The 15,383-nt window shown below is 43.7% G+C and overlaps 1 protein-coding gene across 12 annotated transcripts in view; it reads right to left on the reverse strand.

The window, feature by feature from the left end:
* Positions 1–450: 450 nt before the first annotated feature.
* Positions 451–15,383, reverse strand: part of LOC109644829 (E3 ubiquitin-protein ligase RNF123) — a 54,752-nt gene continuing 39,819 nt past the window's right edge. For 11 of the 12 annotated variants that reach the window (XM_069531040.1, XM_069531067.1, XM_069531061.1 and 8 more), the window contains 4 exons: positions 12,264–12,487; positions 4,573–4,667; positions 3,281–3,366; positions 451–2,752 (listed from right to left, as the gene is read on the reverse strand). In XM_069531040.1, coding sequence (XP_069387141.1) covers positions 2,656–2,752; positions 3,281–3,366; positions 4,573–4,667; positions 12,264–12,487 — 502 coding nt within the window. In that variant the 3' untranslated portion in view covers positions 451–2,655. The remainder of the gene's footprint in view (positions 2,753–3,280; positions 3,367–4,572; positions 4,668–12,263; positions 12,488–15,383) is intronic. The other variant, XM_069531007.1, reaches the window with a different exon arrangement.

Consider the following 15,383-nt stretch of genomic DNA (forward strand, 5'->3'; position numbering starts at 1 on the left):
GTTTCAGATTTGATCAAAAGTATATTATTATTTAATCATTGATTGAATTTGTGAAACTGAAAATGTTCCTTAAGGTGTATGAGCAGCTTGTGGCCACGAGGTGGAGACACAGTCCAGTTAGAAACCTTCTTTTCCTCCTTCACTGGTCTTCTGTTTGTTTCCTTCTTCAAAATGTTTCATTCCTTCACATCTTGATGGATTTAATTTCTCAGCCGAAGGAAAAGTTTTAGCAGCTTCTTTATTTACATGAACATTGATTCTTAATTCTATTCTATTGACGAATGAGCTTTAAAACCAACCAGTGCAGTTCCTGACTCATATTTCTACGTACGTTTCTAGATTCATGTGAGGTCACCATGACGGGGTGGAGACATAATGAAACTTAGAAAGAGGAAATACTTTGAATACTACAAATATTCATGTGAAAGAACGAATCAGCAGACGCATCGATTCAGGATAAATAATTTAATACAGATACATCGTTGATATATGTGAACTCAACTAGAAGAAATGAAAAGCAAGTGCTTTCTCCTTCTCTGAAATTCTGTGTTCATCCCTTGTTTCCCGAAACACGGTGGAACAGAAACAAGAATATTTCTCAGTACTAGCACTAATGCTAACCCGACATATACTCACATACATGCTTTAAATACTGTATGAGTACCACCATCACTTCATAGTCAGAAAAACAATCACACACGTTAAGTCAACCCAGAGTCAACGGTTCAAATGAAAAACTGCAGCTACGTGTTTTATAACCTCGTAAAAAAAGGAGGATTTCATCGTTTAAATACATTCACTCAATTTTACCCAGAAATAAAAAGTAATGGGAAACTCAGGATAATGAGCTCATAACTAAATGTGAAAAGAAAAAAGGAAACTGAAATTTAAATGGGATAATAAACTGAGTTAAAAAGTTAAATAAATATTCATCATTTCAATTTCTTTGATATTTAAACTTTTCTTTTTTTCATTTAAGGATTTAAAATCTACTTGAAACTCATCAAAAGATTATTTCAATGTTTTCATTTTCAGTTTCCTTCGTTTTCTTTTTTTCTCATTTTAATTTGTCAAACAAACAGAATCAAACACAACAAACTTTTAAAATCTACAGAAACAAAAACACAAGTTTAAAAATTCATCGTCCGACACCAACGTTAGAAACGGACTCTTCAGGGACGTTCAGTGTTTCTGTGTTAAAATCACAGACTGTTAATAAAGATGGACGACATGACGGCTCCTAAATCATCAGGATCGCCCCCTGTTGGCTGACTGCAGTACAGTCATAAACCCTCTTCCATGTTAGCAGATGGGACATGGACCAAACTAAAACATTAAAGTAGACGTTGTCGTTTCAGCTCGTTCTTCTCTCTGACGTTTGTTCAAGTTTCTCATCAGTTTGGTTTGAATCAGTTATTTGAAGATATAGAAACAGGCGGAGACGACATTATGATTGACAGCTGAAACTGACTCAGGATTGGTTTGTGTGTGGGCGGGACCTTGATACTGCAAATGATGCCATCTCCACAAGATGGCAGCGTTGGTATGGGTCGTCACCGATCGTCGTTATTTAAAGTCCGAAGGTTTGAATTAAATGTGAAAAAAAGAGGAACATTCCTGAAGATCAGATCAGTTCAATAAGAACTTTACGATAAACAGTCACATGATTTGTTTTAGAACTCGATCACATCAGTTTGCAGAAATCTACTCGATGAAATTATTTTGTTACCGTGACAACGTGAAAATACGCCAGGAAGAAAAGTGTCGGGTTTGTTTTAGTGACGTTACAGTTGAAGGTTCGTCCGACGTTCTCGAGAACAATCGATTCTGTCGTTTAAATGGACGTGAAGTCAAATATTCATTCACTTAAAGGAAAAGTTCGACAGAGATTTGAGATTCATCTGTTTTAGTATTAAAGTTTTTAGAGTCTGTTTTTCAGTCACAGTCACAAACTCCACATATTTTAATCAGGTTTGTTTCTGTGAAATATTCTTCATGAAAAAACGACCAAGACAAAAAGTGACTGAGTCTGTGATTCGTCCAGAGAATGAGGGACGACTGTCTGTGTCTCTGTCTCTGTGTGTGTGTGTGTGTGTGTCTCTGTCTCTGTCTGTGTGTGTCTCTGACTGTCTGTCTGTCTGTCTGTGTGTCTCTGTCTCTGTGTGTGTCTGTCTGTGTGTGTCTCTGTCTCTGTGTGTGTCTGTCTGTCTGTGTGTGTCTCTGTGTCTTTGTCTCTGTCTGTGTGTGTCTCTGACTGTCTGTCTGTCTGTGTGTGTCTCTGTCTCTGTGTGTCTCTGTCTGTCTGTCTGTGTGTGTCTCTGTCTGTGTGTGTCTCTGTCTGTCTGTGTGTGTCTGTCTGTCTCTGTCTGTCTGTGTGTCTCTGTCTGTCTGTGTGTGTCTGTCTGTGTGTGTCTCTGTCTGTGTGTGTCTCTGTCTGTGTGTGTCTCTGTCTGTCTGTCTGTCTGTGTGTGTCTCTGTCTGTGTGTGTCTCTGTCTCTGTCTGTGTGTGTCTGTCTCTGTCTGTGTGTCTCTGTCTCTGTCTGTCTGTGTGTCTCTGTCTGTCTGTGTGTGTCTCTGTCTCTGTGTGTCTCTGTGTGTCTGTCTGTGTGTCTCTGTGTGTCTGTCTCTGTCTGTGTGTGTCTCTGTGTGTCTCTGTTAGCAGGCAGGCTTGTTGTAGTCGTCCACTCCAGTGATTGTGGCTTTGCAGAAGAAACAGTCCTTGTTGTTCATCAGGTGTTGGTTGATACAGGCTCTGAACACAGAGACAAACATCTGGTCAACATCTGTGTCGTCCTCACACAAACACAACACAACACATAGACATGCTCCACAAAGTGACGCGACATCGCCCCCTGGTGTCCGGCTGCAGTATAGTTGATAAACCCAGCCTCCTCCATGTTAACAGATGCGACGTGGACCTGATCGGCTGAGGCTGATTTTGTTTTCATTATCGTCGCTGTGACAGGAAGTGGACTTTTATTGTGAAAATGCTTTTATCTACTGTTTTTGTGAAGAGGATGAATTCTGTTCATCACAGGAAGTAACTTGTTCATGATCAGCTGATCAGGTCCTGGTGTGTGTCCGTCTGTTACCATGGCGATAAAAGATCACTGTCAATCCATTTAAATGTCTCCATGTTGAGTCCTCAGGGGACATGGGACAGACATGTGGTACAAATGACCCTCAGTTTGGTCTTACAGGTAATTAGCAGCAGCTCCAGGAAACATGAAGTGTGTGTGTGTGTGTGTGTGTGTGTGTGTGTGTGTGTGTAGTGACTCACTTGCAGGACTTGTGTGAACAGGGTTTGAACACAGCAGAGATGGAGTGAGCGTAGCAGATCGGACAAAGATCTTCTTCACTCGTCGGCTGAGAGACACAAAACAGTCACGGTCACATGGTCGTGAATAATTGATGTGATTTAACCCCCCCCCCCCACACACACACGCACACACACACACATGCACTGAATATTAATATGAATGTTTATAAAGTGCAGGTGGGAGTTAATGCAGAAATATTCAGGATTTATCACTGAAGCAGAAACAAAGTGTGAAATGTGACATCTAAGAAAAATCACAGTTGCAGAGTCGTTTGTTCTCGGAGGACGTTGAGCTGAAGACAGCAGAAAATATAACTGAAGCATAAATAGTTTTACAGTGTAGTTCTTACACTCTTTCATCAATGAGGATTGAGTGATCGGTCATTTTAACTTCAGGCTCTGCTCTGCTCATCAAAAGAAAGAAGAGGAGGACGAGAGGAGATGTGTACAGTTGTTCATAGATGTGTACAGTTGTGTAGTGTTGTGTACGGCCTGGTTGTCGCCTCACTCACACTCTGATTAGCTGAGGTTGAGTGTGGTCGGTCAGCGTCAGACACAGCAGGAAGTTTCCCGTCATTAGAGCGAGACTCCATTAGTGGGTTTGTGGAAACGAACCTCAGACTGTGTGTTTTCTCTTTCACACAGTCTGACGACAACAACACAATCTGACGTCCATTACAACAGCAAACGCTGCTGCTCTGTGTGTGTGTGTGTGTGTGTGTGTGTGTCTCCCTCATGCATAATGAATGTCTGTGTGGTGAGTGGACGAGGAGGATCAGGTTTCCTCTGCAGAGGAGGAGCAGGAAGTGGTTTCTCTGTCGAGCTGAAGGACGATCGGTCAAACTGCTGATTCAACGGCTCAGTGAAGTTTGTCCCTGAACAGGACGACGTGTCCTTCACCAACTCACTTTGGACAGAGACTGAAGCCTCCACAGGGGGCGCTGCAGAGTTGCGGAGGGACAAAGGCATGGTGACGTGGTCCTCCACCTCCGCATCAAACTTGAGTCACATTTTGATATGACTATGTGACATCACTTCCTGATGATGTCATCATCTCTGATGTCTTCCACAACAAACCAGAGAAACCAACACAGATCCCGCCCCTTCTGCCCAATAAGCCAATCATCATATTGACTGACATGTTTTAAACTTGATGAAGTTTCAGTGTAACCTGCGTTAAAGTGTCGGACCGGCAGTGCTGCCAAGATGGCTGCCCCAAGGGACCTGTCTGTAGAGACGGTGTTTCAACTTACAGCTGTGCTCGCCGCCGCCTGTTTGGACTCCTCAGTGAGAAACACCAACATCAGCTCCACCTTGTGTTTCTCCTCCTCGCTGATGTAGTCGGTGTCTACCGGAGAAAACAAAGAGACGCATTAACACACGCTACTTCCTGCTCTGACGTGTTTTTATCCATGTTCCTGGACATGTGAGCAACCTGATGAGTGTATGTAATCACTTCCTGTAGTGTCGCTCGTTGTTAGCCTTGTCTGACGACCACAATTCAGACTGACACTGACGTCTAACAGCTAAAACTCGAAAACTAACCTTTCTTTATTTGACTTAAGTTTGTTTTCCCATTAGAAGCTGAACAAAAGAGAAGAGTCACTGCTCTGTAAACTGATCTGAGTCTGAATCTGGACACACGACATCTGGGAAACAGATCCTGTTACAGCTGAAGCTCCAAATATAAACCACAGAGGAATAAAATATACGACAGTCAGATCGGGTGACGACAATCAGCCCCAGAGCGACATAAATAATCCGACCGTCTTTTCAGGGGCCACGACTGCATCCAGAGACATCTCATTACTGGAGCTGCTAATTTTAAAACTAAAGCCACCTCCGTGCACACGTTACATGACCGTTACAACATACACTGGTCATGTGGTGTAAACAGGAAGTAGATTGTCATGGCAGAACTGTTACTGTCAATAAATGTTAGTAACTCTTTGTATTCACCGCTGGTAGTCAAGTCATGTGACTGATAAGACCCAATCAGGAAGAGAAGGTGGGCGTAATCGTTTATGAGTCTCAGATTCTGTCGAGACTAAAACACAACCCCAGAGTTTCAAACTACAACGAGACCATATTACACAAGTCTCTGATTTAAGGCTGGAGAACTCCAGCCTCAGACTGTCGACAACAGAGCTGTGGATGTGCTGACCTACGCTAGTTGTGAGGACAGGAAGTAGAGTGACAACGAGCCTGAAGTGAGGACACTGGAATGGAGGACATCGCTTGTCTCAAACACCGTGAGACACTGAGCTTCATTTACTGTTCAGTGAAAAACAGATCAGGTTGTTTCAATTTGACTTTTAGCAGCTCGTCTCCTCCCTGTCTTCCCTCCGTCCCTCTCTGAGGTGCTGCAAAGAATAAGATGATGCTGCCATGGGACAGGACCTGTCCTGATTACAGAGACATTTCACCTATCAGGCAAGGCACAGGAGGACAGGAGTCTCCAGAGAGGAGCTGCTGCATGAGACAAATGTTTCCCTGTGGAAGTTTTCTGGACACATCCAACAGAGATGAGACCCTGAGGAAGACGCATCACAACCAGCCTGGGGAGGAATCTGGTCCCTCAAGACAAGATGGAGGACACGACTGTGAAGGAGATCCAGTCTGAAGAATTCAACATGTTTGATATGAGAGAATTAGAGAACTAGAAGGAGAGATCATATCACTTATGTCTTAGCTTCCTTACATTGGCTCCCGGTAAAATTTAGAATAGAATTCAAGATCCTGCTCCTCACTTTTAAAGCCCTCAACAATCACGCCCCCTCATATATCAAAGAGCTGAAAACACCTTATTATCCAAGTAGATCACTTCGTTCCCAAAACACAGGCTCTCTAGTGGTTCCAAGAGTCTGTAAGAGTAGAGCAGGAGGTAGAACATTTAGCTATCAGGCTCCTCTCCTGTGGAACCAGCTCCCACTCTGGGTTCGGGAGGTAGACACTGTCTCAGCATTTAAAGTAAAACTAAAAACCTCCCTCTTTGACAAAGCCTATAGTTAGTTCTGGATCAGGTGAGTCCTGAACCATCCCTTAGTTGTGCTGCTATAGGTTTAGACTGCTGGGGGAACGCCCATCATGCACTGAGCACTTCTTCACTTCCCTCTGTCTCTCTGTCTCTCTGCCCCCCCACACCTCTTTATTTATTTATTTATTTATTCATTAGTTTTAACATGTCATCATGTCAAAGTGTCACTTTGTCCTCCCATAGTCCCTCTGGCTCTTCTCTCTCTCTCGTTTCAGATAACTCCGGCACCGGGACTACAGGACCACAACGACCACCATCACCATTGTCTTCATTATTTATTTAGTTATTGTTATAGTCAGCCTTGATACTGATGCTGCCCAATTGTTACCGGTCTCTCTCTCTCCATCTCATCTCTCTCTTCTCTCCCCCGCTTTCCACCCATCTCTCCTTTCCTCCCCCCTTACTTTTCTTTCCTCACCCCAACCAGTCGAGGCAGATGACCGCCCACACTGAGCCTGGTTCTGCCAGAGGTGTCTCCCTGTTAATGAGGGAGTTTTTCCTCCACAGTCGCCTGTGCTTGCTCATTGTGGGAACTGTTGGGTTTCTCTATGTTAATATTGTTTTAAGGTCTTGACCTTTAAATGTAAAGTGCCTTGAGATAATGTAAATTATGAATTGGTGCTATATAAATAAAATTGAATTGAATTGAATTGAATTAAAATTAGTTGAACCTCCGACACAGATTCATGGTCCAAACTATTCAAGTTTACAGCTGTTGAAACTGGGACGTTTGGAAACGATGACGCTCACAACCTCTTGCTGATTGGTTCATTCAGTTTAGAAGTAGCTTTCTCTGATTGGTCTCCTGTCACATGACCTCCTTCAGGAATGAAACCAGTGAATCACAACGTGGAGAATCAAGTGTTACTGTGTTCTTTGTGAACAGCTGGTAGTTCAATTCAGTACTTTACATGATACAGCTGTTTACATGTGCAGGGGAACAGATGTTATTCTGTTTACACTGACAGGTGCATGCCCAGTGCACGTGAAGTCATGTGATCTGTGATATCAGATGTGTTGTGTGGACGAGGATTCAGATGGACAGAGATGGACAGAAGGTTTAGTGTGAAAATAAAAAGCCTCAGTCTGGATTTGACTTTTCACTCACAAGTGAGAATCTGCTTCAGGTAATTAAAGTTCAAATCAGGAGAGGTTTAAAGTCCCCACACACACACACACACACACACACACACACACACACACACACACACACACACACACACACACACTCCTGCTGTATCATGAGCAGTGATTGAAATCTCTCTGCAGAGCAACATGGCAAGAGTCCAACGGGCCAATATCACAGGGTGAGGTGTTTCCACTCCTCCGCTGAAAGAGGATCTGTCTGAGTGCAGGAGAGGGGGGAGCAGAGGGAGAGAGGGGGGAGTAAATGGAAAGACAAATCGAAAGCCATCAAGTGAGAGGGTGAGAGAGAGAGAGAGAGATGAATAAATGAACGGGAACATTCTTCTCAGCACTTAGAGATGAACGGCTGATGAGGCCCAGTCCTCGCTGTTTCTTTTGCTCATGTACAAACATCTTCACTCAACACTTCAAAACACCAGGACACAGAAAGAAGGAGATTCTAAAAAATGGAAATCTCCAGATGTCGGAGCTTCTCTGTGACGCTGCAGATGTTTTCAGGAAGTTGATCACATTCCCCGTCCAACAAGTCGTCAACATAAACGAGTGAAGAGGAGCTTGGGATACGACCTGAGTCCACAGATAAATCACTGAGCGGAGCTGAGGGACAGGTTCAGTCGTGTTCAGGGAGAAATGTTCAGGTCTGAGTTGAGATAAGTGAAGGTTACAGGAGCTTGATCGATGATCGAGGTTAAACAGCTTCAGACACGTCAGCGTGTTCTCACCAGATAATGAAGTCGTGACCTCAGTGGACAGATTCTCTGCAGCTTCACTCTGCAGCTTCAATGATTTTTCTCATTAATGGCTCATGGTCTCATTCATCTCATGATCTGAACATGTTACTCTCATAAGAACATGAAACATCTGTAACACGTGTGTGTCGTCAGTGTTCCTAACTAACATGTCCTCCTGGTCATGTGACCTGCAGCTCTGTGATTCAACTCCATTATCGAGAGGAAACGCTGACTCAGCAGAAACACAAACTGTGTAATGAAAGAATCCAGTGGATCAATAAAGTTTCTCTGGAGTCTGAAGCAGCTGGAAGTTAAAACACAGGTCGTCTGTAATGAGTCTGAAAGTTTCCACAAACTGAAAAACAGTAGTTAACAACCTCCTGTACACTGCTACACTGCTAACAACCACAGCAACAACTACAGTCAGCTAACACTGCTAACACTGCTAACAACCACAGAAACAACTACAGTCAGCTAACACTGCTAACACTGCTAACAACCACAGAAACAACTACAGTCTGCTAACACTGCTAACAACCACAGAAACAACAACAGTCAGCTAACACTGCTAACAACCACAGAAACAACTACAGTCAGCTAACACTGCTAACAACCACAGAAACAACAACAGTCAGCTAACACTGCTAACAACCACAGAAACAACAACAGTCAGCTAACACTGCTAACAACCACAGAAACAACTACAGTCAGCTAACACTGCTAACACTGCTAACACTGCTAACAACCACAGAAACAACAACAGTCAGCTAACTGCTAACAACCACAGAAACAACAACAGTCAGCTAACTGCTAACAACCACAGAAACAACTACAGTTAGCTAACACTGCTACACTGCTAACAACCACAGAAACAACAACAGTCAGCTAACACTGCTAACACTGCTAACAACCACAGAAACAACTACAGTCAGCTAACACTGCTAACACTGCTAACAACCACAGAAACAACAACAGTCAGCTAACTGCTAACAACCACAGAAACAACAACAGTCAGCTAACTGCTAACAACCACAGAAACAACTACAGTCAGCTAACACTGCTACACTGCTAACAACCACAGAAACAACAACAGTCAGCTAACACTGCTAACAACCACAGAAACAACTACAGTCAGCTAACACTACTAACAACCAAGGAAACAACAACAGTCAGCTAACACTGCTAACAACCACAGAAACAACAACAGTCAGCTAACACTGCGAACACTGCTAACAACCACAGAAACAACTACAGTCAGCTAACACTGCTACACTGCTAACAACCACAGAAACAACAACAGTCAGCTAACACTGCTACACTGCTAACAACCACAGAAACAACAACAGTCAGCTAACACTGCTACACTGCTAACAACCACAGAAACAACAACAGTCAGCTAACACTGCTAACAACCACAGAAACAACTACAGTCAGCTAACACTACTAACAACCACAGAAACAACAACAGTCAGCTAACACTGCTAACAACCACAGAAACAACAACAGTCAGCTAACACTGCTAACAACCACAGAAACAACAACAGTCAGCTAACACTGCTAACAACCACAGAAACAACAACAGTCAGCTAACACTGCTAACAACCACAGAAACAACAACAGTCAGCTAACACTGCTAACAACCACAGAAACAACAACAGTCAGCTAACACTGCTAACACCCACAGAAACAACTACAGTCAGCTAACACTGCTAACAACCACAGAAACAACTACAGTCAGCTAACACTGCTAACAACCACAGAAACAACAACAGTCAGCTAACACTGCTACACTGCTAACAACCACAGAAACAACAACAGTCAGCTAACACTGCTAACAACCACAGAAACAACAACAGTCAGCTAACACTGCTACACTGCTAACAACCACAGAAACAACAACAGTCAGCTAACACTGCTACACTGCTAACAACCACAGAAACAACAACAGTCAGCTAACACTGCTACACTGCTAACAACCACAGAAACAACAACAGTCAGCTAACACTGCTAATAACCACAGAAACAACAACAGTCAGCTAACACTGCTAACAACCACAGAAACAACTACAGTCAGCTAACACTGCTAACAACCACAGAAACAACAACAGTCAGCTAACACTGCTACACTGCTAACAACCACAGAAACAACAACAGTCAGCTAACACTGCTACACTGCTAACAACCACAGAAACAACAACAGTCAGCTAACACTGCTACACTGCTAACAACCACAGAAACAACAACAGTCAGCTAACACTGCTAATAACCACAGAAACAACAACAGTCAGCTAACACTGCTACACTGCTAACAACCACAATCCATAAAACATTCAGGACTGAAGATCTGAGTGCTACCAACACAACACAACACACACACACACACACACAATAAGCAGCAGCATCATTAATCTTCTGTTTCTCATCAGACAGCAGTTGTGTGCGTGCGTGCGTGTGTGTGTTGTTGTGTGTGCGTGCGTGTGTGTGTTGTTGTGTGTGCTGTGTGTGTTGTGTTGTGTTGTTGTGTGTGCGCTGTGTGTGCTGTGTGTGTTTTGTGTGTGTTGTGTGTGCTGTGTGTGTTGTGTGTGTTGTGTTGTTGTGTGTGCTGTGTGTGTTGTGTTGTTGTGTGTGCTGTGTGTGTTGTGTTGTTGTGTGTGCGCTGTGTGTGCTGTGTGTGTTGTTGTGTGTGCTGTGTGTTTTGTGTGTGTTGTGTGTGTTGTGTTGTTGTGTGTGCTGTGTGTGTTGTGTTGTTGTGTGTGCTGTGTGTGTTGTGTTGTTGTGTGTGTTGTTGTGTGTGTTGTTGTGTGTGTTGTTGTGTGTGCTGTGTGTGTTGTGTTGTTGTGTGTGCTGTGTGTGTTGTGTTGTGTTGTTGTGTGTGTGCTGTGTGTGTTGTGTGTGCTGTGTGTTTTGTGTGTGTTGTGTGCGCTGTGTGTGCTGTGTGTGTTGTGTGTGCTGTGTGTTTTGTGTGTGTTGTGTGCGCTGTGTGTGCTGTTTGTTTTGTGTGTGTTGTGTGTGCTGTGTGTGTTGTGTTGTTGTGTGTGCTGTGTGTGTTGTGTTGTGTTGTTGTGTGTGTGCTGTGTGTGTTGTGTGTGCTGTGTGTTTTGTGTGTGCTGTGTGTGTTGTGTGTGCTGTGTGTGTTGTGTGTGCTGTGTGTGTTGTGTGTGCTGTGTTGTTGTGTTGTTGTGTGTGCTGTGTGTGTTACAGCCATAATGACTTCCTGTTTCTCTGTCAACTGGTCTTTCAATCCAGAGACTCAGTCAGACTGTCAAAATAAGAGCAGCTGAATTGACTGATGACTTCCTGTTCTTTCATAAATAAAAGCAGCTAAACTGATGTGATGTCCCTGTTTGCAGTGAATTTAAAAACCGTTCACCGTTATGTTCAAATCAGTCATTTGTTTCTGTTTGATCCTCTTTATATACAGTCTATGGTTTGACACACACACACACACACACACACACCCTCCAGATGATGCCATGCATGGTGGTCATGGAAACATCCTGTGTTTCCACGACAACAGAGGAGGATGCCGCTGCTTTGAGGTGCTTTAAGTCCACATTGTCTTCCTGTAGACAGCAGCTTTAACCATGTTTGTCTCCTGTGGTCACATCTCGTGTGAGACGTCTCGGTGACGAACACTATTAAATCTTCACACACTTGGGTAACAGAGGTTAATGAAAGACAAACACACATTCACACTTTTTATCACATGGTTCATGTCCTGGATCTGATCATCTGACGAACTGTCTCTGTATAAATGTCACTGCTCTGAGGTCAGTGGTTAAAGCTAATGAATTTAAATGAAGCAGCAGCTCAGAGGCTCCTTCAACACTTCATGTAGAATCTTGATGTTTTCTATAAAATAGTTTCCTTCAGTGTCCACAGACAGTTCATCACTGAGTTCACTGCAAACAGGAGGCCATCACATTCAATTCAGATGCTTTTACTTTGACAGTCTGATAATATATCTGTGACCTGCCGTCTCAGCTGATGTATGTTACGTGTATGTTCGGGTGTCTGTGCTGTTACTCACATGAGTGCAGGGAGAAGTGTTTTCGCTCTGTTGATCCTGTGTTTCCTGCGGCTGAGGGGATGGGAGGGGCCACAGACGACCCCAGAGACCCGACTATTGGACGAGCAGAGGAGGCGGCGGCAGGTAAGGTGCTGGAGGGCTCCGCCCCCTCTCCCAACAGGTGTTGAATGGAGTGGAGCTGGAAGCAGGGGTCGGACAGCAGGACGGACGCAGCGCGAGATATCCTGAGAGGGAGGAGGGGAAACTGTCATTAAACACCTGAGGTCATGACGAGAAACATTTCACTTGAATCTACAAACATCTGATCCAGATGAAAAGTCTGTATTTATTTCGAGTACTTTAGTACTGTGAAATACTGTAGTATTGTGGAGTACCGTAGTACTGTGGAATACTGTAGTATTGTGGAGTACCGTAGCACTGTGGAATACTGTAGTATTGTGGCGTACTGTGAAATACTGTAGTATTGTGGAGTACCGTAGTACTGTGGAATACTGTAGTATTGTGGAGTACTGTAGTACTGTGGAATTCTGTAGTATTGTGGTGTACTGTGACATACTGTAGTATTGTGGTGTACTGTGACGTACTGTAGTATTGTGGAGTACTGTAGTACTGTGGAATACTGTAGTACTGTGGTGTACTGTGACGTACTGTAGTATTGTAGTATTGTGGTGTACTGTGACATACTGTAGTATTGTAGTGTACTGTGACGTACTGTAGTATTGTAGTGTACTGTGACGTACTGTAGTATTGTAGTGTACTGTGACGTACTGTAGTATTGTAGTGTACTGTGACGTACTGTAGTATTGTAGTGTACTGTGACGTACTGTAGTATTGTGCCTGAAGGTGCTGATGCTGCTAGTAAAACCATCATGATGTTACCATGGAAACCGAATGAAGCTTCATTCATGTCCTCCATTCAAACAGAAACACCCCCCCCCCCAACTGACAACACGCCCACGTCAGACTCCGTCTACAAACCAATCAGAGTCAAGTATAGGTAGACCCCGCCCACGTAGATGATGACAACAGGACGTACGTACGTGAGACAAAACTCTTTAGTCCCTGAATCACAACGTGAAACTAAAACTAACAGATCAGATGAAACATGAACAAACATGAAGCTTCAGATCAGAAACAAAGAGTCAAAACTTCATGTTGAATCTGTAGTTGGTCAGTTTGTAGTCAGCTGCTCAGTGGTTGGTGCCGTTGTCTCTTGGTGTCCAGAGGGACGGATGTGGGGTCGACATTTCCCTGCAACATCTCCTGTGACCTTATCACTACAGCAGCCATGACACTTCACACTGAGCCCCTCCAGGAACAATGAAGCGAGCTCAGGGAATAAAGGACAGAGAGGATTGTAAAGAGGAGCAGAGTGAGTCACAGCGTTCGGCCTGGAAATGTCACCGACTGTGTTTCTTTAATTATAAACCAACAAAGAGCAAATTACACTGCGGACAAATGAACTTCACTTCATCATGGATGAACAGTAATGAAAAATTAATCTGCAGAGAAAAGACAGAAGACGATCTCTGTCCACTGTTTCACCGCAGGACGGACGACCTCCTGATGATGTGAACCAGCACCGGCTGTTAGTTAGCGCTCGCCACTCATCAGGGTCAAAGGTCGCGCACTCTTTTTTTATAATTAAACCAAACAGATTAGATTTATTTCAAAATGACGTCTGTTCCCATTGAAGCAGGTGACTGAGCTGAGTCAGTGAACAGCGTCAGTCATGTGATCAACGTCATGTGACCCACAGACACACAGGGACAGGAAGTATCTTTTAGATCAGTGGTCACCAACCTTTTAAAGCACGAGATCACTTCAATTCAAAACGTGAGCCGAGATCTACCACCCCGATGTCTTGCAAAAAAAAAAAACACACAGGAGGGTCATATTTATTATTTCAGTATGAATTCGTGCATCTTCAGCTCCTGCAAATATTTCACAATAAAAAACTTTTTAAACAGAAGAATGGATTTGGTCAACAGAAACGCTGGAGTGCTTTTCTTTTGTGTTTGTGACATAAATTCAACAGATAAACATTCAAACTCTGGTGAAAGATCATTTTATTCTGCAGTGAAACACAAAGTTGATCTGTCTATGTCACAAACATATTTACAACACTTCTTGAACCCGTTTCAAAGTAAAAGCACTCCAGCGTTTCACTTCTGAATCCATTCATTTGTTCTAACAGGGCCGGTAGATCGCGATCGACGGGTTGGCGACCACTGTTTTAGAGACAAGAAGACCAGACCATGAACTGCTCGTCTTTTTCTTCACCATTCATGGGTTGTACTGCGTTATTTCGTCCTCCAGGGTCAGACCGACAGCGTCGATTCGTCTGTTGAAGCACGTTTAGCGAAGACAGACGTCAAGTTTATTGGCCCGTGTGAGAGACAGAAAGAGACAGACAGAGAGAGAGAAAGAAACAGAGACAGACAGACAGACAGACAGTCAGAGAGAGAGAGAGAGAGAGACAGAGAGAGAGACAGTTGAGCTGAATTGGGATAATTTTCCCTTTTAATTCGGATCCAAAAAAGAGCCATCAAATTCTACCAACACCTCAGAGCCAGCGAGCCCAGCTCCTACCACTACAAAGAGGACAGCAAAGACAGGAGTCCCCTCAGCCAGCTGGTCCACCGGCTCAGCTCCAACAGCACAGGGCACCAAGACCGTCCTCACACATCCGGCCCCACCAAATTATAACTAAAGAAAAAGATAATTACATAAACTATTGGACATCTGCAACCAAAACCCAAAGCAAACTCCAATGCTATTTGTCCCTAAACAGAAAATACTCCATGGCAGATTATCTGAGCTCTGTCACCGACCCCAGACTGAGGAATACGTTGACTATGTCCAGACTCAGCAACCACAGCCTGAGAGAGAGGCCGGCACAGACAGACGTGGCTGTGTCTGCTCTGACATAACAGCGAAGAGGAAGTAGTTATTTAAAAAAGCAACTTTCACTTTAACAGTCACAAAGTGCTTCACAAAAGAAAAAAATATTGAGCCAAAACTAAATTAAGCTAAATCACAAGCACGAGACATCACAAGATGACACAACGACGAGAGAGAGAGAGAGAGAGAGAGAGACATAACAGGAAAGAGGAGGGG

Source organism: Paralichthys olivaceus, chromosome 2, assembly GCF_024713975.1.
Source record: "Paralichthys olivaceus isolate ysfri-2021 chromosome 2, ASM2471397v2, whole genome shotgun sequence".
Taxonomy (NCBI): domain Eukaryota; kingdom Metazoa; phylum Chordata; class Actinopteri; order Pleuronectiformes; family Paralichthyidae; genus Paralichthys; species Paralichthys olivaceus.